This window comes from Tenrec ecaudatus, chromosome 4 (genome assembly GCF_050624435.1).
Source record: "Tenrec ecaudatus isolate mTenEca1 chromosome 4, mTenEca1.hap1, whole genome shotgun sequence".
NCBI lineage: Eukaryota > Metazoa > Chordata > Mammalia > Afrosoricida > Tenrecidae > Tenrec > Tenrec ecaudatus.
This window is the reverse complement of record NC_134533.1, coordinates 24,846,961-24,872,688: the sequence shown is the minus strand read 5'-3', so window position 1 is coordinate 24,872,688 and position 25,728 is coordinate 24,846,961. Positions and strand designations below refer to the sequence as shown.

At 59.8% G+C, this 25,728-nt stretch overlaps 1 protein-coding gene across 1 annotated transcript; it reads left to right on the top strand.

Moving 5' to 3' along the window:
- The first annotated feature begins 444 nt into the window (after positions 1-444).
- On the top strand, positions 445-25,728 carry CRY2 (cryptochrome circadian regulator 2). The gene is made up of 12 exons (XM_075545837.1): positions 445-662; positions 8,377-8,485; positions 10,523-10,665; positions 11,772-11,956; positions 12,528-12,616; positions 15,920-16,060; positions 16,723-17,034; positions 17,122-17,273; positions 17,372-17,574; positions 17,736-17,828; positions 18,822-18,963; positions 23,938-25,728. Exons 1-11 carry the CDS (start codon positions 448-450, stop codon positions 18,959-18,961), a joined length of 1,782 nt encoding a protein of 593 aa, XP_075401952.1. The 5' UTR covers positions 445-447; the 3' UTR covers positions 18,962-18,963; positions 23,938-25,728.

Here is a 25,728-nt window from a genome sequence, read left to right as displayed (position 1 = left end):
TAGTAGAATGATGTAATGATTTAATGACAGGCACAGGGGCCGGTAAGACTGTTTGTTAACCCTGTAAGTCACTGGCTGGAGTCGCATCTGCTAGCGACAGGCTCTGACCAAGACGCAGCTAAGAGATCAGCTGTCAGCCCTGAGTCCCCGCCCACGTCCGGACCTCTCCCGGGAGCGGCGGCCTGCGTCACCAGCGCTGCCCGCGGACTCTCTCCCGGGAGGCATGCACATGGTGGGAACGTGACGGGGCGGAGCCTGAGCCAGCGCCGCTGAGCCAATCGCAAGGCGGGAGGCGCTCAGCCAATGGTAGAAGCGCTCCAGGGCCCTAGGGGCGGGGTCACGGCGACAAGCTGCGTTATCATAGGTCACTGGGCGGGCTGGAGGTGGGGCCTGCGGAGCTACCCGGGGCGGAGCGGAGAGGCGCGGCTCCAAGCAGTCTGGGCTGTGATGGCGGCGGCAGCGGGTACAGCGGCCTTGGCGGCCACGGCGCCGGCCCCGAACAAGGACGGCGCGTCCTCTGTGCACTGGTTCCGCAAGGGGCTGCGACTTCACGACAACCCGGCGCTGCTGGCAGCTGTGCGCGGGGCGCGCTGCGTGCGCTGCGTTTACATCCTGGACCCTTGGTTCGCGGCCTCCTCCTCAGTCGGGATCAACCGGTGGAGGTGAGGGGTCCCCGGGGCCCGAGCGGGCGGCGCTGCTCCCATCCACGGCCGGAAGGTTCGGGCCTGAGGGAACTGGCAGGGGTACGGCGCGGGTGTCCAGAGGCGAGAATCCGGGGGCCGGGGAGTCCTTAGTCATCCTGCAGTGCCCTCGGCGGCGGACCGGGACGCCACCGCGGAGAAGGGACTTGGGCGCTGTGCCGCATCCTCGTGTAGCCTCACACCACCACCCTTGTACCGATGACACACTTGAGCCCAGGGACGCAGGCCCGGCACGCATAGGGGTGTGTCCCGGAAGGATTGGAAAAGTACAGGGACCGTGGGTGCCTGCCTCTGGCTAAGTAGACTTGACCCACGTCAAACGAAGGGCCCCCTGCCAGGCTCCTGGTAGTCCTCTCTAAGGACCTCCTGCCTTCCCCTCAACCCACAACTCTGCCCCTGGAGATGTGTGGAGACCCTGACCTAGCCTCAGATAAGGCTCTCAGGGCCATGGAGTCGATGCCGACTGATAGCGACCCTATAGAACAAGATAGAACTGCCTCTGGGGGTTTCTGAGAGTCTTTAACAATGCAGGCATAGAAAAAAACGTCCTGGAGGGGCAGGTGGTTTCGAACTGCTGACCCTGTGGCTAGCAGCCTAACACACCACCACTGCACAACCAGGGTTCCCTCAGAGAAGACTGTGTGTCCTCCTGACGCACCCCATTTCCTCCACGGAGGTGAGTAGATTTTTAAAGGAAGCCAAACCCTTAAAGAGGCAGGCGTTGATATCAAGGGCCTCTCTTGGATGACTCCCAGAAGCTGGAGGTGAACGACGGGCCCCGGAGGCAGTGTGGTTTAGAACCCAGGCCCTTGGAAAACAGTTTGTTCCCAGCTCCCTTTCAAGCCCTGGCTTAGGTTGTTGGCGTTGTCCCGGGGGGCGGGGGGGGGGTGCCTGCTTGTGGACGTGCTGCAGCCGTGGCTGGGCTATTCCTAGGATGCAGTGACGCTTGCACACCAGGCTTTCTGTTCCAGGGTCTGTGCCCTGCTTGACGAGTAAGTGCCCTCAAAGTGGGACCACCCAGTGCCCCACTCCTGCCCTGTATATGTAGACGGGGTGTGCTGAAGATGATGCTGGAGCCAGCCTGCCCACACTGCTTCTAGTTGGCTGTATTGCTCTCCTCTGCCTCCGTTTCTGTAGATGGGAGGGTGAGTTTGGCAATCCCCCTCCAATGCCCACTGCTGGCATGGGCATTGAGCTAAGCCTTGGACTTGGTCCCCTCCTGCAGCACTGTGTCAATCAGAGTGGAGCGGGTGCTCTCTGTTTAGTTTCATTGTCCTGGGGGCGGGGTTGGGGTATTGCCATTCCCTTTGGAAGGAGAGGGCTAGGAGGGCCCATTTCTCTCTGCTGGGAGGAGCCGGTGGACAGGAGATTCCACTGCTGGTTGAACTCAGTTGTTCCAGAACCTCTGTGTTGACGGATGGCTGCAGGCCACCCTTTGTGACTGAGCTGCTGAGGGCGTGAGGGAGGGGGAATGCGGTGGATTAGATGCCCTAGTCAGATGCCGGAGGCTGAGGTGGAGTGGGACTACAGACTGGAACGGAGCAGTTCTTCAGTGACTGTACTTCTCAGGGTCAGGCGGTAAGCTGTTCACCACCGCCCAGTTGACAGTTCAGACCCACCAGCCGCGCCTCAGGAGAAAGATGAGGCTGTCTGCTCCCATAAAAACGTAATCTTGGAAATCTTACATAGGGTTGCTGTGAGCTGGACTCAGGCCCAGTGGCCGTGGGGTCAGGTCCGCCAGGCACTGCGCAAGGGAGGGGATATTAGGGTACCCCTGTGAAGGAGTCAGGACGGGACTCCTGGAGTACCGCTGTGTAGAGGGGACAATTAAGCCAGCATGGTTAGAAGAATGGCACCAGAGCCCCGCCTCTCCATCTCGGCTGCATGTGGGCATCCCCTGGGGAGCTCTGCTGCCTGCCTCCCCTGCCCTCCATTTCGTCCTCTTGGGTCTTGCTGGGTTTTGCATTTGTTGGTCATTTAAAAGCTCTGCTGTGCGGCAGAGCGGCAGAAAGGGCCCCAGAGAGCGGGGCACTGGCAGGAAGTCTGGGTGGTTTAGGTGAGATAGCAGAACAGATGGAATATGACAGCCTCTCTGGGCGGGCATGGGACAGACACCCCTGCCCTCTGTCTGTCCTCTGTGAGAGGGAGGGGGCAACAGAGCCGCTCGGATGGGGAGCCGGAAGGGAGGGGGATCGGCAGAGCCACCCCTCTGCATCTCCACAGTCATCCGTGTAATCTTCTGGGGGCTGTTTTTGGATCGGGGCGTGGTCTGTGAGCTTTCCTGCGGCAGCATCCAGTCTGAGCTCTGCAGCTGCTGTCTCCGGGGAACCTCCCTAGGAGGGTGGACCCAGAGCCATCTGCAAACCGGAGCGGAGGCCAAGCCTGTGATTGCTTGTACCCTCCTGTACTGACTCCCACCCACCGGTTTTCAGCAGAGGAAGCCGGATGAAAATAGCCAAGAACAGCACTTTCTACGAGTAAAAGAGGACAGAGAAAGGCAAGATATATGTATCTGCTCCGGTGACCCCGTGCACAGTGGGATCGAGCTGCTCGGATCCATGGGCTTTTCACTGACGGTTCATTGAAAGTTGGTCACTGGGCCTTTCTTCCTAGTCTGGCTGAGTCCGGAAGGGCACAGATCTTCCCTGCAGACAGGTAGTGTTTGGACCTGACAGGCATGGGCTGGACGCAGGCCCCAGTCGGCCGCACGGGAGGGGAGAACTCTCTGCTGACCCATACTGCCCCACCGGGGAGGCAGCAGGAAATTGATGGGCTCACTGCCGCTATAGTAGCCTTAGGACTGTTTTCTCTTTGCTTTTTAAAACATCAGTTTGCCATCCACCCCGATAGCTTTCCCAAACTTGCTGCAACTAGCAGACTCCCCCCGCAGGAAGCTGTGAGCAGCCTCTGGGTTTAAAACTGATGCTGGCCGTTCTTTCATCACCCCTCTTCCTCTGCTCGACTTGGGTAGGTGCTGACCACAACACTCACACTCCACTTAGGTCCTTCTGTACTGGCCCTGGGGTGCACCTGCGCACGGGAGGTTCACTCACGGGTCCTCGCTCCGCTCAGCACTCGCCATTGGAGTGATATGGGGCCACCCCAGGATGTCTAGTGGGCCCTGGTGCTGGCTACCAAACACTGGTACGCTCCTGGGGGGGCAGGGGAGGGATGCTCCTTGGAACTTGGTCAGTGAGCGGGACCTGAGGATGTTAGTCTCCTGGTGGGACGTGGAAGCTGCTCCAGGCCAGTCACACGGTGCCCAAGCAAGGCACTGGCCTCTGAGGAGAGGTTTGGTGGCCCCACAGGGATGCAACTCTTGCTGCGTCTCTCTGAGGGTGGGAGAGGGCACGTGGACTTTTACCAGAAGGTTGCCTGCCGTGCCGGAGTTGCTTCTCCTTTTCTTCTGGACTTGGTGCTGGTGGTGGTGGTGCCATGTGCCACTCACAGCAGCCCCATGTGACCGAGCAGAACAGCCCACAGGGCTGTAACCTGTTGTATTAGACAGGCTTCTCTAGAGAGATAAAACCAGATTGCTGATGCTTTTATATATATGTTTATAAAGATAGATATATAACATGAGAAATGAGCTGTTAAATTATAGATAGATATATAATACAATAAATGAACAGTTAAATTATAAAGCAGTACAAATGGCTCAGTGTGACTCACTCCCGTGAGAGAGTTGTGCGACACTGGCAGTCCTTCAAGTCTTGAGGGCCACCAGGTAGTCCTCTGTAGAGAGAGCTAGGCTATCCCAGAACAGGCAGCAAACAGCAAGGCAGGTCACCAACCGTCAGTCCCCAGCTCCAGAGATGTGCATTCCAATCATGTGGTCTTAAAGGGACCTCAACTTTCAGCGACACAGTCCACAGGCTAGGCGTCCCACAGGCAGTGTAGCCTGTAAATTGAGGCACAGAACAAGCAAGGCAGCCGCTCACTGGTCTGATGATCAAAGAGCAAGAGACAAGAAAGGCGAGGCTCGCAGAGCCATTTATCTCTCTGCCCTGCCCTGCCCTTCAATTAATCCCACTTGTGTTAATCAGCCAGACTGGCACAATACACTAACTACCTCAGCTGTGCAGAGAGGAGCCCCAAGGATGCGGTCTGCTAAGTGTTTGCTGACTGACTGCAAGGTCAGGGGTCACACTCCCTAGCCACTCTGGTGGACAAAGGTGAGGCTCTCTGCTCCCATGAAAGTTTGTGGCCTCTGAAAGCCCAGGTAGGACTGCTGTGCGTCTGAATCACCTCGGTGGCCTTGGGCTTGGGCTTGCTGCTCTTTAATCTTCACAGAGGCAGGAGCTAGGTCCTCCTCCCACAGAGCCACTGGGTAGGTGTGGCCTATGCAATTCTGTTGGCCGCGTCTTCTAACCCAAGTAGGGGTGTTGTCTGTCTACCCAGGACTGTGTGCTCTAAATTTGGGCCATGTGAGCTCTGCTTAGAGCAGACATGAAGGTGGCAGGGTGCCAGCCCCGGCCGCAGCCGGGCCAAGCCCCAGCCCCAGCACTGCCAAGCCCCAGCCCCACCTTGGCCCTGGCCTGGGCCCATTCTCTTTAGAGTTCCCTTCCTTGCAGTAAACATGCACTGGCCGAGGGAGTGGCAGGTGCCTTGCCTACGCTGCCCTAGTGGCCTATACTGCCCTGGTGTGCTGTGGCTGTGTCCCAGATGCCTTTGCTGACAGACAAAGCTGTCCCCAGACAGGCCTGAAAGCAGCTTCTCTTCCTCTAGCTGCCTGAAGGCTAGGGTGCCTGGGACCCCTCTCACATCTCCTGCTGCCACCTATGGCGGCCAGCCTGAGCCCCTGCTTCCTGGAGGAACCCTGCAGGACTGGCCTGCAGAAAGAAGGAATTTCTAGCGGGTCTAGAGGAGACAGACCCCAGGACAGAAGGCAAAGAGAGACAACCTGTAAGCAGGAGCCAGGAGTGAAGTTCCTGAGCGCTGCTTCAGAAACGTCCCTGAGCACACATCTCACCCGGGATCAAGTTCCCACTCTGGCTTGGACGCTGGAGGGCTGGCAGGGAGCCTGAGAGCCTGCGTCTCCGAGTCCGCAGACACGCAGACCTGGCGGCCAGGGTGTTGGCACCTGAACTGGCTGGGATGCTTGCACTGGTGCCTCAGCCTTGCTTGAGGAACCGCGGGGTCCAGCAGTTCAGAACCCGGGCTCTGAGCCAGACTGCCTCACCTGGGTTTGACCTCTAACCCCTTACAAGGTGCCGGAAGGTGTCTGCCCCTGGGCAGCAGGGGGACAGTTGTGGCTCCATGCCTCAGTTTCCCTATTTGTGAAGTGGGAACCATAGTATCTATCTCACCGGCCTCTGAGAGAGTTCAGTGTGATAATGTGGGTTAAACAAGTAGAACAGCTCCTTGTCAGTCAGTCTCCTTAAACACTATTACCGTCATCGTTACCATTGAGTTGCCGAAGCTTCCTGCCCCAGCTGTCCCCGTCTGGTCAAAGAAGGGGGTCCTTGTGTAAAAGAACAAGTCAAAGAAGTAGGAAGAATCCCCTGTCCCAGTGACTGAGGGCCAGGGACAGTGCCCCCAGCAGCTCACCCCGGCTCTGGCCGTTTCTAACCTACTGACAGCTTCAGACCGGCCCCGGCCCAGTCAGGGGGAATGTGAAGAAAGAGACCCCTCCCCTCCGCATGGCAAGGGCAGCGGGAGCCTCGGTCCTGGAGCCGTGGAATCTGAACCGCCGCCTTGTCTGCTGGCATGCCACCTGGCAGGGCTCAGGGCTCGGCTGCCCTGGCGTCTCTTCTGTTCTTCCTGAGAGGGGCGGAGGCTTCCGGAGATACCAGCACAACCCTGCCAGCGGTCTCCTTGTTCTTGAGGCGGCCAGTGTGTCACAAGCCACACTCCGTGGGGCAGGGCTGTGGGTTCCCACAGAGCAGCATTCGACCTGGCAGAGCCTCAGGTCGCCACCACCCCAGGGCCGGGGTGGGTCTGTGTGGCAGGTTGTCTGCTACGTCAGTGGCAGGGACATAGGTGGTTCAGTGTGGCCGCCTCTGCATGTAGGAATGATGCAGTGTCCTGGCCAGGAGGGAGCACCACGGGAGTGCAGGCCCAGCAGCTGGTGAAGGGAAGGGAAGAGGCCTCGGGTCACTGGTCCTGAGGCCTGCATTTTCCTGAGGGCCATGCAAGTGCACGGGCCCCTCCAGACCCCCGGCTACTGCAGACTGGTGTGCCCCCGAGGCTGTGGGAATGTGCCCAGAGAAGGGAGATCCTAGCCGAGCAACCTTTCTGCCCGCACTTCGTCCCTTCCTAGCTGGGATCCCAGGCCTCTGTAAAACAAGGATAAGAACCTTTCCCAAGAGGATTCAGTAAGCACCAGTGGGCTGGAGCATCGGTTCCCTTCTGGGGAAGAGATTGGGGCTCCTGGGGGAAGCAGGGCAGGGTGGGCGGGAAGACTTCTTTGTGCCATGTTCTGACTTCATGTTCTAAGCAGACAGTTACCTGCTTAAAATGTTGCTGGCAGGAGTTGTGTAGGGGTAGCCCCAACTCAGCGTGGCCCCACCCACCGCCCACATGTCCCCTGCCCGCTTGTCATCGAGCTTGAAAATGAGACTGACACACTGAAGGTGCTCAGCAGTGACCCCTCCGCCCTTCCCCCCCCCCCCCCCCCAGTGCTTCAAGGTGTCTCTTGGTCCTTCCTGGCCCCACGCCCTTGAGCTTCCCCTCACCCATGTGCAAGTGTCCCATCAAGAGGACTCTTCCAGACCTGAGTCCTCTGTGTGGAGGGGGAGCTGGGGGAGGGCTGGTTGCCAGAGCCCAGCGTGGAGGGGGGGTGGGGTGGAGAATGAACCCCCTACCTACCAGACAAGTGCTGGGGAACCACTGGGGACCCAGCCCAGGTGGTGGCAGCGGTCCCCGCAGCCCAGAGACCTGCAGTCTGTCACACCAGGCAGGTGGGATTTTCCCAGGCTGTCGCTATCCTTGGGGTGTGGGGGCTCCGCCATGGGCTGCAAACCACACGGGCAGCCGTTGCACACGCCTGGCTGCTCCTCTTCCCGTCAAGAGTCACAGCCTCGGCAGCCCACAGGGGCAGTGCTGCCCCGTCCTACAGGGTCACTGCGAGTCGGAATCAACCCGATGGTAGTGAGTTCACTTATTGCAGCCCTGTTTCTCTGCTAATTGTACCTTCCTGGTTCTCTGCCACCGTGGGCCCTTGCTTACCGGCCAGCTTTTTCAGACCGTCCCGCAGCAGCCTAGCAGGGGGCAGATACTGGGCCTGCAGCTGGGTGGAGTGGCACTGTGGGGTAATGGTGGAGGGGCAGGTTGAACCCACCGGCTACTCTGCGGGAGAACATTGAGGCTGTCTGCTCCCATAGGGAGTGAACCGGCCTCAGAACCCCACTTGGACAGCCCTGTCAGGTCGCTAGGAGTCGGAAGGCACAGAAGGCAGTGGGGACGGTGGGGGGACTGGGTTTGGGGTTCACATAGAAACAACGGGGAGGAGGGTATGTCTTCCGCCTGCCTGGTGCTGTGCCATTGGTTCTCACACTGGCACTAACAGGTGAGAAAAGCAGTTCACTGGGTGAAGTCGGTGTCTCAGGCCACAGGCTCATGGGGGTTAGCAGCTGGTGTCCCGCATCTCTCCTGGGCTCCACCCCAGCTCCCTGGGCTTCATGTCCCCTGCCTGGCTGTGTCCCCACTAACCAGGCCTGTGTGGGCTCTGCAGGTTTCTACTCCAGTCCCTGGCAGATCTGGACGCACGTCTAAGGACACTACACTCTCGTCTGTTTGTGGTCCGTGGCCAGCCAGCTGACGTGTTCCCACGGCTGTTCAAGGTGAGTGGTGCGGCCAAGGGGAGATGGTGGCGGCGCCTGATCCCCAGGGTCCCCACAGACCAGGGACATGGTATCTGGTTGCAGAGGTGGAATTGCTTCACAGCTGCTTCAGGAGCAAAGATTGTCAGTCAGATGGATGCTGGCATGGAAGCCATGCCAAGGGGACTTATCTGCGAAGCCAGGGTGGGGTTGGGAAGCTGCCTGATGGGGCCAGACAGGCGTGGCCACTTGGACCGCCACCCTGGACACCGCCGGCTCCCTCCGAGTGTGCTTGGCTCAAGCCACGATGCAGTCGGCACCTTCTGCGCCAGAGCTGAGGGCAGGGTTTCCTGTTCAGCAAAGCGAGGGTCCCCTCTCGCTTATTGGGAGGTTGTTTGTTTTTTTATTCAGCCTTTGTGAAGAACGATGGAGGAGCCCTCTGTTTGCTGCAGAGGCCTGGGGGTGTGGGTGGGCTGCTAACTGAGGTCAGCAGCTCGGAACCAGCAGCCGCTCCTCGGGGAAGCTGAGGCTCTCCCCTCCTGTAAAGAGCGACAGTCTCGGAAACCCACTGGGCAGCTCTGCCCTGTCCCGAAGGGCTGCTGGGAGTGAGCGGAGACTGGATGGAGGAGGGAGTGCTGCTGCTGCGTCCGGTGGCCAGCCACTTCTCCCTCTGTCCACACGGAGCTGAGAGCATGTTCACCAGGGCTGGGCCTCCGTCATCGTCCGCAGCACACGATTGCTCCTAAGCCCCTGTCCAAGCTAGCACCCTCTCCCCCTGCTCTCCCTGGGGAGAAGGCGGACAAAAGCAGAGTCTATGGCAGGCAGCGGCTTAGGAAACGCTGCACCGTTCTCCCCGCTCCCTGCTCCCACACCTAAATCTACACGTCCGTGGAGGCCTGCAGAGGCAGGCTGTGCGGAGGGCGTTGCGTGAGTTCACCGCCCAGGCCCGTGGCAACTCTAACAGGTGGGACTCCTCCAGCCACAAGCAGCTACGTGTTGGATCGGCACCCCAGCTCTAGGACGCCAGCTGGATGGTTTGTCCTTGGCCACCACGCCACACAGACGTTGCTTCCCTTCGCTCTGTCAAGCTGCTCCTGCTGGGCCTGCCCCTCCGGGGCCAGAGATAGAGAAGGTCCAAGCAGCAGTCCTTCAGCCCTTCTCGGTGCCCGGAGCCCCATCCCGGGTCAGTAACGGCATCTTGGTGGCCCGGTGCCAAATGCTGTGGCAGGAACACAGGCCAGGTTCCGGCGATCATCAGGGCTTCTTGCAGAAGGTGTCATCGGACAGGCCCCTGTTAGAGTTATTCAGAGTGCTGGTGAGGACTTCACGACAGGACCTACGTGCACCTGGCTCAGAGCACAGGTGCAGCTCATGATTTCTGCTGCCATCCTGACGAGCCCCAGTGGCACCATGCTCGCTCTTGCTTCTGACCTAGCAGCCGCTCCCAGCAGGAAAGATGTTGCCGCCTGCCTGCGTCCTGGGAATGCCAGGGCGGTGCTGCTCGGACCCACGGGGCCTTGCAGTTGATGCCATGGTGACAGCTCTGGCTGCCCTTGCAGACTGAGACCTTTGCCTGGGGCTTCCTAGCTCTAAGGACCAGAGACTTTAGCTGGAAGGTGCTTGACTCTTGCTGGCTCGGTGTTCCGGGGGCTCTTGGTGGGCCTCTGGGCCCTTCTTTCTCCGGGCCAGCTAGCGTTCAGCACTGCTAGATCTAGAAAAGCCGCCCGAAATGACGCAGGGCTTTAGGAAATAAACCCAACCCCACCCCCATCTGACTCACCGAGCCCCGGCGCCTGCTCTGAGAGCTGAAGCCCATTCGCTCTGGTTACCACTGGCCGTGGGACTGTTGCTGTGGAGACCGCCAGGGCATCTGGCCAGGCTACCAGGAAAGCCAGCTCCATGCCTGCCGGCTGTGAGGAGCACTGGGAGAGCCTTGCCAGGGGTGGGCATGGCAATCCCCCCTATCCCAACACACACACACACACACACACGCCACTGCCTCCACAGTAAAGTTAGTGCTGCTGCCAGCCTCCTCCGTAACGGGTTGTTTCCCCACAGGAATGGGGAGTGACCCGCCTGACCTTTGAATATGACTCTGAACCCTTTGGGAAAGAGCGAGACGCAGCCATCATGAAGCTGGCCAAGGAGGCTGGTGTGGAGGTGGTGACGGAGAACTCTCATACCCTCTATGACCTGGACAGGTGAGGGGCCCAGGCGCCCAGCAGTCGGGGTTGGTGGTTTGGGCCCCGCTGAGCAGGACTGAGGAGAGGGTCAGCAGTAGGACCCCTGGGACAGGAGGTGGGATGTGTTCCAAAAGCTAGAGGTGAACAGCCTGCGTTGGGCCCCAGGGAGGCAGGCAGTAAGAGTCATCTGAAGGCCTTCCCAGGCCTGCCCACCCCGCCCCCAATGTGGCTGCAGTCCATCTGCGTGCCATGGGCTGGCCTCAGGACCCTGGCCGTGAGCCCTGCCGTCCTGATAGGCCCGGCTTTCCTGCTCCCCTGCAATCTGGGTTTGCAGGCCAGGCCTGTCCATGTGGCTCAGGGCCCGGAGCTGGCTGTGCAGGAGCCTTCTCCCCCGGCAGTGGGCCTCACCAGGGCCTCTGCTTTCAGAGACTGGGAATCAACCCTCTCCTACTGTCACCTGCCAGTGGCTCCCGCTGCTGCCTCCACTGCCCAGCCAGCAACCATCAGAACACCCTGCCCCCTCTCTTCCCTGCTAGGGCAGGTGGCTGCCAGGCTGGTCACACAGCTGTACATGTGAGCTGTGAGCAGAGCTCCTCCTCCTGCCCTGTGCCAGGGGAGGGGGAAGGAGGAAGGCGCTCACGCAGGAGCCTGGCTCTCCTCGCACCAGGGTAGCTGCTTCCTCTGCTCATAAACACACCCCAGCATCCCACCCTGGGGGCTGACTTGGGGTGGTAGGCAAACTGTTGTCAGCCCCTTGCTATAGTTGATGGGAGTCAGGACAGGACACTGTGACTCTCCCCACAAGATTCTGCCATGTCTCCCACTCAAGTAGAAAGGAAGGCCTGGGCCTTGGGCAGCTAGGTCAAGGACCAGGAAGGCCAGCAGGAGGGTGTCTGATGAGCGAGAGGTGGACAAGGGGGCATGAGGGACCCAGACTGGAGTCCAAGCTCAGCCTGGCCTTGCTCCAGCCCTGAAACACCTGCTCCAGCCCACCCTCTGTAAAATGGAGATGTGGCTTCCCTTATGCCCCTCAGCCCCCAGAGGATCCCCCACACCCCAAGCTTTCAAAGGTCTGGGCTCTTGGGGAGCCCTGTGAGTGACTGGTTCTACTCTGGGGTCCCCAGGATCATCGAGCTGAATGGGCAGAAGCCGCCTCTGACCTACAAGCGCTTCCAGGCCATCATCAGCCGCATGGAGCTGCCCAGGAAGCCGGCGGGCGCACCGACCAGCCGGCAGATGGAGAGCTGCCAGGCTGAGATCCCGGAGAACCATGCCGAGACCTACGGCGTGCCTTCCCTGGAGGAGCTGGGTGAGTGCCTCTCCAGTCGCTCCCCGCCCGGGCCTCCTTCCTGACGGCTGAGTCACCCAGTGAGGGTCCCCCGTGGCTTCCTTCCTTGTCCAGTAATGCACGCTGTCCCAGAAAGCTTTGGAAGCCCACTGCTGTCACCGTTGGGCCTTGTGCCCCTGGTACTCCCACCCGGAAAGAGGTTTCCTGTTTGTTTCTACAGCACGCCTCCCCTCTGGACTGTGCTGGCACAAGGGCCAGCCTGACTTGCAGTATTCTGTGCACAGGGACGTCATCCCCTTGGGCCATGACCGCACCCTCCCGCTCGCCCCTAAATCCACCCTCCTCAATTTGAGGGACAAAGGTGACCTTCTCACCTAAAACCACAGTCGTCAGTCTACCTGTAAAGACCGGAACCAGGGCTGCTCTGCAGGGCTGCCGTAGTGAGGGAGTGGGTGGGGAAGGAGGGGCGTAGGAACAGCTGAGGGGTTACCTCAGCCCCCGGCGCCCCAGGGCCCCACGTGCACTAATCACTGAGTGGTGACAATGAGCTGAGTCCTCCCCAGCAGCCCCTGACCAGCCCCTCCTCTCGCAGGGTTCCCCACTGAGGGCCTTGGCCCTGCTGTCTGGCAAGGGGGGGAGACAGAAGCGCTGGCCCGCCTGGACAAGCACTTGGAACGGAAGGTACGCCCCCTCTTCTGCAGCCCAGGCAGCATGGATGTGGGGGCCGATGCTTGGCCCTTGGTGCCCTGCCGCCGTAATCATCAGGCCACCTCGGCTGTTGTGTCCAGCCGATTGGCTGGGCGCTTCCAGCTCAGGCACCTGCTGCCTTGTCTCCTGTCCTCTCCCGGCCGCCCTGCTGGGCCTGCCCCGCCCTCCGGCTCACAGATTTGGAAGTTTAGGCTTCCAGAGGATGAGTAACTGGCCTGAGCTCACAGTGCAACATTACACTAGAAGCTTCTACCACACCTTTCCCTCCTTCTTCAGCTGCTGCTTCTTCCTGAGCCCATGCCAGATCCCCAGGTCACAGCCGCTGCCTTGTGGCGTGTAGAGATGGGGCCCCACCTGCTGTGTTGCCTCCAGGGCAGATGCCCCCCCCTCCCGTGAAGGAGTGAAAGAGGCCCCACACCCCCTCCCAGATCCCACTGCCTCCAGGCTTAGGGAGCAGGGAAGGTTCTCGGCCTGGTGGAGAGCCAGCTCCGGGTCCTGCCCCTACAGCTGACATTGTTTGGATGGTACGTCCTCTGGGATGTGTGGTCAGGAGAAACCAGGCCCTGGGGAGAGACACCATGCTGAACAGAGCTGAGGGAGAGCGAAAAATAGGAAGGCCCTCGGCCAGGAGGGTTGCATCGTAGGCTCCTGCACGGAAGTGGCCATGGAGTTGCTGTGCGGGGCCTGTGCACTCCTTCCCACGGAGGGTCCTCCCCTCCCAGAGAGCTCTGGGGCACAAACAGGGTTGCCACGAGTCAATCGACTGACAAGCAGTGACTTTCTTTCTTCTTTCAGTTAATGTGGTCCCTGGCACAAAGCGAGATGAGAATCCCTCATGCCGGGCAGACTGGCCTTTCAGACTTAAGCACGTGGTTGCCTCTGATCTCCTAGTGTGGACTCTTGTTCCTAGCATCTAGCCATGGGATGTAGAGAATGCAGCCACTCATGTGTCAGTCCTCAGTGCAGGGTGGGTCTCACAGAGCATCCTGTGACCCCCATCACCTGGGTATGAATGAGCATGCTGTTTTCCCCCAGTGCAAGCAGACCCCTTGCCGTGGGTCCAGGCTGACTCCTAGTGGCCCCCGGTAGGTTTCCGAGCCCGGAAGCCCAGCCTTTCTCCCTCGGAGCTGCTGCTGGCCTGGAACCATGGGCACATTTTTTTTTTTTTTGAGGAAGGGGCCCGGGCACATTTAAGAGCATTCTGACACCTGGTGACCCCTGCTCGGTCCCGCCCGTCCCCCCCCCCCACACACACACACTCACACACTCACTGCTGTGTCTGACACTCCACCTCCTGGAGGGTCTTTCTCTGACTCTGAGAAGCAGTTTGTCCCTGCAGGAACTGGTGCCCAAGCACATGAGACAAGTCTCTCCATCTTCCTGCTCAGGACCCTTCTGGTTGCCTCTCTGCTAAGGCGGGTGTGTCTTCCGCTGGCAGTCCATGGTACAGTCAGTGTTCTTCCTCACCTCAACCATCCAAAGGCTCCGATTCTTCTTTGGGCTTCTTCATTCTGTGTCCAACTTCCACATGTAGGGGAGGCCAGTGAAAACGCCCTGGCTTGGGTCAAGAGCCTTCGTCCTCCCAGTGACATCTCTGTGGGTTAACACTTTGCATGGTCGTTGGCAGCAGATTTGCCCAGTGCCATGCCTTGTCTGCTCTCTTGACTGCTGCTTCCATAGGCACTGATTGTGGCTTGAAGTTCAATGAGGTCCTTGGCAGCTTCAGACGTCCCTCATGTGTCATAATGTTGGCCTCGCTGTGAGTTTTGTTTCCTTGTGTGGAGACATGTCCATGCTGAAGTCTGTGGTCTGTATCAGGAAGCATCCGAGCTGCTTCACTCTCAGAGAGCAAGGCCGTGCTGCTTCCATGTCGTAAGTTGCCAGCAAGCCTGCTCCCAGCCCTGACGCCGCGCTCTTCTTCGTGGGGTCCAGCTGCTGCTGCGGATGTGCTCAGCACACACGTTGGACAAGGGTGGTCAGAGGGGCCGACTGTGAGGCAGCCCTTTCCCGAGTGGAAGCACCCTTGTTTTGTTTGCGCAGCTGCCTCTTGTCCGTGTGCAGTCTGACCGTGAGCACAATCGAGCAGTTAACTGTTCTGAACCCTCTTCCTGTAACGGTCTCCACACTTGACTACGAGCCACATAGTTGAAGGCCTTTGCAGAATCAATTAAACCCAAGTTGCCGTCTCTCTAGTACTTCCACTTTGAGCCCAGCTCCAGCTGACACCAGCAGCCACGGCCTCGCCACAGCCCCCTCTGACTCTCCCTTGACACATGGCAGTTCTCTGTGGATAGAGGCTCACAACTGTTTTGTGTTTTCTGCAGTGTAGCTGTACTTGCACAGGATGTTGATGATGTTGTCCAGTCATGTCCAGAGAGAGGTCTCGTATGGTCAGTTGGTCATACAGCTGTCTTTCAGATTGCTTAGGCTGGACAAGGGAGTGCTCCCAGCAGGGCGTCTGTTTGGGGAGGCATCCCTGTTGGTAGACCATCCATTCCTAGGGCCTTGCCTCTCGCCAGGGACCTCCATGTAGCTTGGGCTTCTTCCTGCAGCTCCGCGGAGTTCTCCCTGTGATAGGATTGGACGGCGACCAGTTCTTGTTGGTGCCGAGGGTAGGTTCTTTCCCATCTTCTTTTGATGCCTCCCACGTCGGTCACTTGGTGTGAACTGAGGGTGGATTTCTAACTCCAGGGCTTTGCACGTTTCGTGATGTGACTTTGTCCTTTGGAGCCGCCCTTTGAAATCACCTCTTCTTACTTCAGTCTGTCCTCCTCTTTCTTCAGTTTGGCTGGGTCCCAGGGCCTTTCTCTTCTGGCGTTCATGAGCCTCTTGGTTTCTTCCTAGACGATGTCTTTGACTTCATCCTACGACCTGTCTGACCTTCCATCATCAAAGCTGCCCTTGAGATGGTCCCTAATTTCAGGTGGGATAGTCCCAAGACCACACTTGGGCTCTTGGAATGTGGTCTCATTTTCTTCCGCTTAACTTGAACCTGCTGATGAGCAGTTGGCATAAGAAACGCCCATTGGAAAGGACTAGCCTCACCTAGGAGGAGGGTGGGCTGGGGAGGAGCTGGAGGAGTGGAGAGTCTGGCCTGGTTAGGAGCTTGTCTGGAGGACAGGCCGAGGCCCTGCTCCGGAAGGAGTGTGGGCAGGAAGTGCCAGTAGAGGGGACAGAGGAGGACTTGGGATCCTGGAAGACAAGACCTGGCCACATCTGGGAGTCATGTCTCGAAGTCTGCTCCAGGCCTTTGCTACTCTTCTCTTCCCGATGCAGGCCTGGGTGGCCAGCTATGAGAGACCGCGCATGAATGCCAACTCCTTGCTGGCCAGCCCCACGGGCCTCAGCCCTTACCTGCGCTTCGGCTGCCTCTCCTGCCGCCTCTTCTACTACCGCCTGTGGGACCTGTACAAAAAGGTGAGGACCGTAGGCACATGGGGCCCAGGATTCAGGGTAGAGGCAGGGAGGCCAGACTGAGGCCACAGCATCCCAGCCTCTAGGGGCTCAGCCAGAGAACAAGTCAAGGAGCGGAGGGTGCTGCTCAGGGGCAGCGTGCAGGCTGAAGAGGCAGGTGGTCCTGTGTTCACCCATCCTCAGGGGGAGGGGGGCAGCCTGGTCACATCACACCGCAGGTCCTCCTGTGTCTCAGTCCATAGTGTCGTTTCCTGACTTAGTGGCTCATCTGGTGATTTCAGGGGACTTGTTATTTATGTGGCGGGGGGCCCTCTCACCCCCCAGATTTGGGCTGTTAGGTGTAACCTCTTCACCCAAAGCTAGACTGAGCCTATGTGACGTTGCCAGTAGGGAAACGCCCCTGACTTTCTGAGCAGTGGAGCCAGATAGGGTCAGGGTCAGGGCCAGTCCTGGGTGGACTCCTGGTTCCTAAGGCAAGCCCTGCCTGCCTGTCTTGGTCCCCTCCCCTCCCCTCCCTCCCCACTCCGAGCAGCAGCAGCGCCAGGCCTGGGCACTGCATAGGGTTCAGTCTGCAGCCTCCCAGGCTGTGGCCACTTCTAGGGGAGGAGAGCCTGCCTTCGTGGGGCCCAGAGCTGGGCATCCACGTGAACCCCCAACCCCCACAGGTGAAGCGGAACAGCACCCCCCCACTCTCCCTGTTTGGGCAACTCCTGTGGCGAGAGTTCTTCTACACGGCAGCCACCACCAACCCCAGGTTCGACCGCATGGAGGGTAACCCCATCTGCATCCAGATCCCCTGGGACCGCAACCCCGAGGCGCTGGCCAAGTGGGCCGAGGGCAAGACGGGCTTCCCCTGGATTGACGCCATCATGACCCAGCTGCGGCAGGAGGGCTGGATCCACCACCTGGCCCGGCACGCCGTGGCCTGCTTCCTCACCCGAGGGGACCTCTGGGTCAGCTGGGAGAGCGGGGTCCGGGTGAGTGTCCGTGGCCCCAGGCCCTCCTCAGCTCCCCGCGGCCTGCCAGGGAGGCTGACCCCTCCTCCCCATCGGCCCCTCCCGCAGGTGTTTGACGAGCTGCTCTTGGACGCGGACTTCAGCGTGAACGCGGGCAGCTGGATGTGGCTGTCCTGCAGCGCCTTCTTCCAGCAGTTCTTCCACTGCTACTGCCCCGTGGGCTTCGGCCGCCGCACGGACCCCAGCGGAGACTACATCAGGTGAGGGACGGTGAGGACCCCACCAGCCGGGGAGAGGGCTTGGGCCCATGGATGGGAGCCCCGTGGTGCTGATGTGTCATCCTGGCTGTGTGCTGCAGGCGCTACCTGCCCAAGCTGAAAGGGTTCCCCTCCCACTACATCTACGAGCCCTGGAACGCCCCCGAGTCTGTCCAGAAGGCAGCCAAGTGCATCATTGGCGTGGACTACCCGCGCCCCATGGTCAACCACGCCGAGAGCAGCCGGCTCAACATCGAGCGGATGAAGCAGATCTACCAGCAGCTCTCCCGCTACAGGGGCCTCTGTGAGCAGCCGGGGACCCCACCTAGCTCCCTGGGGGCAAGAAGCAGAGATGACACCTCAGTGTCATGGGTCGGCCCCACCCCTGTCCCCTTCTGCCTCATGACCCTGTGCCATCTGGACCCATCACTTCCTGACTGCCCCCTCGCCTCTCTCTCTCTCTAGGCCTCCTGGCATCTGTCCCATCCTGCGTGGAAGACCTCAGCAACCCGGTGGCTGAGCCCAGCGTGAGCCAGGCTTCGAGCATGAGCAGCGCAGGTGAGGGCTCCCCTCCATCACTCAGTGCTGGGAGAGAAGCCGATCAGTCCTGTCCAAAATGGAGCTTAGGCCCTCCTGGGGGAGACAGACAGTTCACAGCCCTCGGAAAATGCCATCATACCGAGTGCTGTGGGGGAAACGAACGTGAGTGGGACCAGGGAGGCAGGGATGACCTTGGCTTCCAGAGGCTGGAGCAGAAGCAGAGGGGTATCTTCAAAAGCACCCTCTGCTGCCCAGTGGGAGGGCACGGTGAGGGAGTGGTGAGGAATGGCCTGGGGAAGCTCGCAGGGGGTGGGGCCTTGGGGTCGGGTCAGAGCAGTGATAGGCTAGGTAGATAGGAAGATAGACTTTCAGCAGGGGAACCTCCTCCCTCCACTGGGGAGGAAGATGGGTAATGGGAGGCAGCCAGGACTCTCCCTGCCTGCCCTGCCGGCGGCTCTGGGCTGCAGAGGGAGCCCCTCACCTCAGAGTGAGGACAGCAGGTGTCCACATCAGCCGTGGGTCCCTGGGATTGGAGGCCAGCAGGCCTGGGCCTTCCCTTTGCAGGCCTCTCTGGGGCAGGTCAAAGAGCTCTGCTGTCACTGCGGGTAGGTGTTGGCCTACTAACTGCCGGTTGGTAGTTCAGACTCAACAGCCACTCCTCCAGAGAAGGATGGGCTTCAGAAACCCTGTCGGTCACTGTGAGCCAGAACAGACTGCGAGCACCAAGGTCAGCAGTTAGAAACCACCAGCTGTTTCTCAGGAGAAAGAGGAGGCTTTCTACTCCCATGAAGACTCACAGTCTCAGAAACCCACAGGGGCAGTTCTACCCTGTCCTATGGGGTCATCAACTTGAAGGTCCCTGCTGAAGGGTAGCAGTGGGCCCAGCAGGGCGTGCCAAGTGGTGTCCTGTCGGCCAGCAGGCCCCTCACGCCGGCTACACTGCCCCTGCACAGCGTGGGTCGTCTTTCCTGGTACAGTGTATGTGACGCTCTGACACGCTTTTCCCTGCAGGCCCACGGCTGCCCCCTAGCGGCCCCACCTCCCCCAAACGCAAACTGGAAGCAGCCGAGGCACCTCCTGGTGAGGACCTGAGCAAACGGGCCCGCGTGGCCGAGGCACCCAGGCCAGAGCCGCCGGGCAAGGCCGTCTGAGGGTAAGTGCCCGAGACGCCAAGCTGGGGGCAGGTGGGGGTGGGGTGGAGTGGGACCACCTCTCTCCCAGCCTCAAAGCTGCTGGTGGTCAGTTGATTCTGATGCAACAGTGCCCCCATGTGTGCTGAGCAGAACTGCCCCGGGCTCAGGGCTGCGACCTCTGGACATGGGTTGCCAGGCTTGTCTTTGGAGGCACCTCTTCCGAATCGTCAACCTTTGGGCCAGTAGCTGAGAGCCACCCAGGTTGAGACACTCAGAACCAGACGGAAGCCTGGTCGAGACCACAGGCCAGGGGTCCCTGCTCTGAAGCCCCATCCCACTCACTTCTGCGTCCTCTGGGAGAAAGCAGGCCCTCCCTTATGGTGTCTTCCTTTGCCAACCGACTGAGACCCAGCACTGCCTCTTGGCCTTTCCACGGCAGTCTCAGGCAGCCCGAAGACCCAGAGGTCCCCTGTGTGGGGCTCCTGGGAGGCATGGCCCTGGGACATTGCGTTTCCTTTCCTGTGTGATGCAGGCTGGCCAGAGGAGGGCAGCACCTACCCTCCAGCAGGCAGGGCCTTGCTGCCACTCGCTCAGCCCAGGCCCCTCCCCCAGGGCCTTGGCCCTTTGCAGACGCTCCTAGGGGGTCCTCACCCAGTGGGGCCTCAGCCTGGGCTGCTCTGTCAGTACCCAGCTTTCTCAAGAGCCCCCTGAAATGGAGTGAAGGCCTCTGAGGCATTGGGGGAAATGAACCTCACTGCCCCTCCCTGTGTCCTCTCAGTTGCAGCCTTAGACCGGGGCGTCTCTTTCCCGAGGCTCTCTGTTCTGTTCGGGGCCAGGTCTTGGAAGCAGTCTGTGAGCTCAGTAAGATCAGGGTGAGTGTCGGGTGGGCGCGGTGAGACTGAGCCACGCTCCTCCTTCTGTACTGTACTTTGGAGCTGACTGGCTGAGGCTCTGATTGACAGGTGGGAAGGCCGGTAAACAGGTCGCATGTCAGGGTCAAGGTGGTGCGGTAAACTAGTAGAATCTAAGGCATCTTGAAATCGTGGCCAGCCAATTCGCAGGGGCAGCGATGTGTGAGACACAGAAATGGTTGAGGGGGTACAGCCACGGGGACCAGGAAAAGGAGACCGCAGTGTGACTCAGATGGGCGGGGGCCAGCAGGCGGGTGCCTGCCTGTACTTTATTCTGGGTTTAGGGCTTAGTACAGAAGTTTTCAATTGAGGGGACAGGAGACACTGAGTAACTTCTATTTACTTATTTATGATTTATTTTCTGATAGGCCAAATAAGTTTGGGAACCTGTGTCCCAGAGGCCGGCAAGCTCGGTAGGCTGCCCAGCCTGCACTGAGGGGGTTGGGTAGTGGGGGTGGGAGAGGCATTTTGGACCAGAACAAGTAGTTCCCTGCATCGTAGTTGGAACTCCTGGAAGGTGCTTCGTCTTCGCAGATGAGGCAGTCTCTTCCCATCCGCAGGAGGGACAGGCAAAGTCACGTGACCAACACTTCTGGGGGCTTTCAGGGATGTGGGTCTCTTACCTTAGGCAGCAGGCTTTTGACCAGAGACCTGCGGTGGGTGTACTGGTTCGGCTTGGGAACTCAGCGGTGCCAGAGCCCCTTTCTCTGAGCGTCCTTTGGCCTTGACCTTTTCCTCACGGTCGGTCGCGGGTCGGCTGCCAGAGCTCTGGCCACCGATCCCGTCTGCAGTGCAGGAGGAGAAGGCAGAGCCCCGTCAGCTCTGCTCAGCCGTGCAGGGGACACCGGGCCGCCTCTTCAAAGGAGGAAACGTAGTCAAGAGGCTGCACCTGTAATAGAGAAATGAGAAAATAAAGTGCCTAAGAAGGCCGACCGCAAAGCTTGGGGCTGAGGGCGGGCTGTGGGGATAGCCTTGCTCCCTTTTGTCTTAGGCTGACGCGAGTGGAGGCGCCAATCCCAGTCCAGGGTCAGTCTAGCGAATTCTGATTCATGTGGTTGAGGGGGCTTAGGAAGCCCAAGTTAGCAGGTCAGAAGGCAGGCTGTCGGTTCACAGCCTGAGAGCTGACGGCCAGAGGCTGACAAATTGGCTGCAGGGTCGAGAGTGAGTGGGCCAAGCTTGGCCAGACCTTCCATGGATATTGGATACTGGCCTCACCTCCATCAAGAAACGGGCTCCCAGCTGCTTAGCTGCGCGTATCAGAGCCACCACACGGGAGAGGCTTACGTTGTTCCATTGTGGAAGAACACTCGATCCCGGGTCTACCAAGCCACTGAAGATCACAGCCTGGCCAAGGTGATGCTAATATTAACCATCACACCCTTTCTGAAGAAAATAAACGCTTCCCCAGAACACCCACCCCACCCCTGCAGGTCTCCTGAGCCAGAGCTGCGTGGCACGTCCACCTCCAAGTAGAAAGTGGGGGTTGGGTGGTTAGAATTGCCTTAGCCCTGTGCTTCCCAGCTGAGTTAGTAGGTGGGGCCCTAGAATGTGTATTTCGGACAAGTGTCCAGGGGTTACTGGTGCTGCTCCCTCAAGGGTCTCCCACTGAAAGTCACGACCCATCGTCTGGGCCAGGCCAGAGGCCCCCGTATCAATCCTGCCGTGGTGGTCATGAAGCGTGCATCCTGGCGGACAGCTGGAAGTGCCTGCAGAAAGTGCCAGGTGGGGCCTGGCAGCGCTGAGGCTTGTGGGTATTGATGTCATTCTTCTCTGAGAAGAGCCTAAAATGGATTACAGTTGGGTCTCACCAGAGAGGCCTTGCATGCCAGGCAGGGGAGCCCTTTGGTGACCCCAGTGGGAGCTCAGGAGCACTGTGTGCGGGGCCAGGAAGGGGGTGAGGGAACTGGTATCTGGGAAGCAGCAGGAGGCCTCGGGCTGCCCCTCCCCCCCGAGGGTACAGAGGGCCGGCTGGCTGGGTTTGAGGGTGTGGCAGGGACTCCCAAGTAATACAGGCTGGGGCTGCTGAGCCGCCCAAAGTGTGTCGGTCGGCATATGGAAACTTAGGGCGCCTCCTCGGGCTTCCTGCTGGTCGATTCCAACTGGCAGAGCAGAGCGGCACTGCCCACAGGCTTTGCAGGCTGTCGCCTTCACAGACGCTGTGAGAGCGGCTGTTGCCTCTGAACAGCTGCCATGTGATTCTTCTCTGCCAGGGCTTTTCTTGGAGCCCTGGGGGCACAGTGGTGAAGCGCTTGGCTGCTAACCAAAAGGTCCATGGTTCGAACCCACCAGCCGCTCCTTGGGAGAGGAAAAGATGTGGCAGGGAGCTTAGTCTTGGAGGCCATGTGGGCAGTTCTGCCCTGTCCTCCAGTGGCAATGGGGCCCCGGAGCTGCCAGGGCTGCAGCTTCCTCCCAGCAGGCATGGGCAGCTCTCATAGCCTTCAGAAACCCGGAGGGGAAGGAGCGCCGCTGGTGGCATCTGGACCTCCACATGTGTAGCAGCCTCACTGAAAAGAGGCTATAGTAGCGTCTTGCCCGTGTTGCGCCAGCAACCCTGTGCGTGGGGGTGACAGGAATAGTGAGTGACTGTGGGAAGTCTCCGACTGGTGCAGCCCTGGCCAGAGAACAGGAGCTCCTTGGGCAGCCCTGTCGGGGTCGCCCCGGGGCCTTCCGTCCGAGCCAGGACCACAAAGCGAGGGGTCGCCTGGCCCAGCAGATGAGGATCATCCCAGGAGGCAGGGGCCTGGCCCTCGACTCTGCTCAGTGTGGAGCACAGACAGGAGTCCCCCCACCCGCCGAGGACTTGCTCCCAGCTCCCTGTGAGGTTGCTTCTGCGCTGCCTGTCCCGTGAGTCCAGTCGGAGCTGATTCTAACGCTTCTGCCCTGCGCTCTCCACGGCCACAGTGTTCACAGAGCAAACAGATCCCGAGGCAAAACGTGGCTTGAGCTCAGTGGTTCCACTTACTCATCTGGCTTCAGTGAAGCATCAGCACAAGATGCACGAAGCTGAAAAACAAGCTACCCCTGAGGGCTATTGTTGCAGCTGGTCCCCAGACTCCCCAAAGCTGCTGACTGCTCAGGATTCCATTAGCCTTGAGTCACTAGCAGTCTTCTCATTGGTCCAATTATGTGAGCACAGGACAGCTCACGTGATCCACTTGTCCTCGGCCGGAACACGGTGATGTGCTGAGTGATGCCATCGACACGCAGGGTTCAGGGCCAGTGTTCGCCCACGTCCCCTCCCACCATCAGCTCGCCCCAGCGTGTGCTGGGATAGAAGCTGCTTTTCTGGAAGCACTTGAATGTCTTTGGGCAGTTGTGTGTGCCCTCCCTCCCTGCCATGATGTGGGGAGAAGCATCGGACACCCTAAAGTACCCCCAGAGCTCCTGGGTGCCAAGGGCAGCTTGGCTGTCTCCGTTCGCTGGCTCACCTCTCTGCTTCTCACATTCTGACCCCAGAACCAGGAGCCGCACCCACCAGTCGCTTTGTATGGCTTTACAGGGCAGGGCTGGGTGGTTGATGGAGAAATCAGGTGGAGCCGGGCCGCCTCTCTCTCCTGCCCTAACTTGGAGGCTTGTACCGAGCTCTCAGGAGCACGTGTGGGGCAGGCAGTTCACATGTGTAGCTACCCACCGCCAGAGCTCCTGAGAGAGGCGCAGAGGAAGCAAAGCCTGGCGATCGACAGCTGAAGGAGTTGGCCATCGAAAGCCTCTGGAGCGAGTTCTCCTAAGGCCCAAGTCGGAATCCATGCCGGGGCAGCTGGGCTTTCCTGAGCATCCAAATGCTGTCCTCAGGCTTTCGGGTACTGGGCTCTCCAGGGCAGGAGGAGAAGGAAGCAACGCACGCTCACACCAGGCCCTTCAGGCCCAAGCTCCGAAGGGTAGGCTCAGGACTTAGGACCTGTTTTTCCTCCACAGAGTATTTGCAGCTCCTTTGTGGGCCACACGGGCACAATCCGAGCAGCCCACTGGCACCCAGCAACAGCCCCGTGCCCAGCTCCCAGGCTGAGCAGCCCCAGAGGAGGGGTGGTGTCTCCAGGAAGGGGAGCCTCATCGACTCATCCCCTGCCTGTGTTTCTCTTCCAGCTGCAGGCCTGCTGCTCCCTGAGCCGAGCCTGGGCGCCAGGCAGCCCCCGTGGCAGCAGAGCACAGCCTGCGGACGAGCCAGCGCAACAGACCACGAGGACATGTGTGCGTGTGTGTGCCTGAGCAGGGGCAGTGTGCCTGGTGCGTGTGCATGCGTCTGTTTTCACACTGCGCCCCTGGGCGCTGACTGGGCTACAGTAGAGCAGGGGCGGGCGCCAAGCAGGAGACCGGAGGTGAGAAAGAGCTAGCCCCGCCAGCCATCTGTCTGCCTCCCTGGCCTGACCTCCTCACAGGCCAAGGATGAGAAGTGCCACCTCTGGGTCCTGTCAGGAGTATGGGGTCTTGAGGTACCTGAGACCTGCAGGCTGACCTGGACCAGTTTAGCCTCCTGGCCTGGCCCTTTCTCATCTTAAACGCTCCTGTCCCGGTCTTCCAAACGCTTCCTCGGGCACTGGGGCTGAGCCAGGGCTGTGGACAGAGCGTTTCTGCTATCTCCAGAGGGCACAAGACCCTTGGCTGTGGTGTGTCCATTGAAGCGGCTGTCTCGTCCAGTGCCAGGAAGAAAAGCCTCAGCTTGGAGGACAGGGTCTTCTCCAGGACACCAGTGACCCCAGCCAGGGACCACCCTAGTCTCTGTTCCAGAGGCTTCCTGGGCCTGCCTGCACTGTCAGCATCCAAGCAGCCATGTCAGCAGTCCCAGTAGCTAGAGTTAGTGGGCCCAGGTGCCGGGCTGGGCCGCCTGGGCGGCTAGCATAGGACTCACCCAGCACAGTCAGGGGAGGTGACCCAGAAGCCTGTGTACCCCCCCCCCCATGTTGACAAAGAGTGAGTGAGGAGGAGGAAGGTGGTCTCCAAAGGCCGTTTTCCTCCCACGCTATGGCCTGCACTTGAACCACACGTGTGTGCGCATATGTGGACGTAGCGCTGAGAGGCCCTGTCCTCGGGTTTTGTGTCCTCTAGTATGACACTGAGCTGGCCTTGTGGGCATCTCATCTCTCCCTCCCCCACGACCTTTCCTGTTTTCATGAGCTGTTCACTGCCCGAGCTGTGCCCTGTCCTCTCTCCAGAACCCTGGGTCCGCTCAGCTCCCAGCTCCCTCACGTAGCTAGGGTCCACCTCAAAGGACCTCGAGTTTCCTCAGCCAGAGAATTGCCTTCAGATCCCACCTGGGGTATGCATGTTGCCATGATTGGACACGTCCCATGGCCACACACTCAGAGCAGGCACGTGAGGGGTAGAGTGGGGGCTGGAAGCATGGGGTCAGAGGCTTTCCTGTGCTCCCCAGCTGCCACTGTGGGGGCAGAGCGTGATGGAAGGGGTACTCTGTGACCAGGGGGCTTCAGTCCACATGCAGCGTTTACAAGCCATCATGCTGGAGCTGGAGAAGTAGGGCGGGGTGGGGGGGGGAGTCCAACCAGTGCCCTCGGGCCCTCATGTCTGTCCCCTCTGATGGTGTCCCTGGGGTGCTGAGAGCCAGTCCGAGGAAGAGGGTCACAGGCAAAATGCACTTGACTCGGGTTTTCTGCTGGGAAGGTGGCTTCTGCCATGGTTCCCGTCTGTCCACCTATTTTATAAACATCTGATCCTGCTAACGAAGCTGTGTCGTGATTACTCTCGGGAGGCCTGGGAGCTTTGCCTACCCCTGAGGTCCCAGGTGGGCAGACCTATAGCAGCTCCAGAGCCACACACACGCAGCAGTGCGAGCACAGGGCCAAACCAGCCCAGGAAGGGGTGTCTCGGTAACACCTGGGTGGCCTCACTTCTCTGGGCCCTCAGCCCATCTTCCAAGCT

Bases quoted from the DNA above. Each gene is read 5' to 3' on its own strand.
- CRY2 (XM_075545837.1), top strand. From the start codon at position 448: ATGGCGGCGGCAGCGGGTACAGCGGCCTTGGCGGCCACGGCGCCGGCC. The intron at 663-8,376 runs GTGAGGGGTCCC...TGGGCTCTGCAG, and splicing joins GTCGGGATCAACCGGTGGAG to GTTTCTACTCCAGTCCCTGG. The intron at 12,617-15,919 runs GTACGCCCCCTC...TTCCCGATGCAG, and splicing joins ACAAGCACTTGGAACGGAAG to GCCTGGGTGGCCAGCTATGA.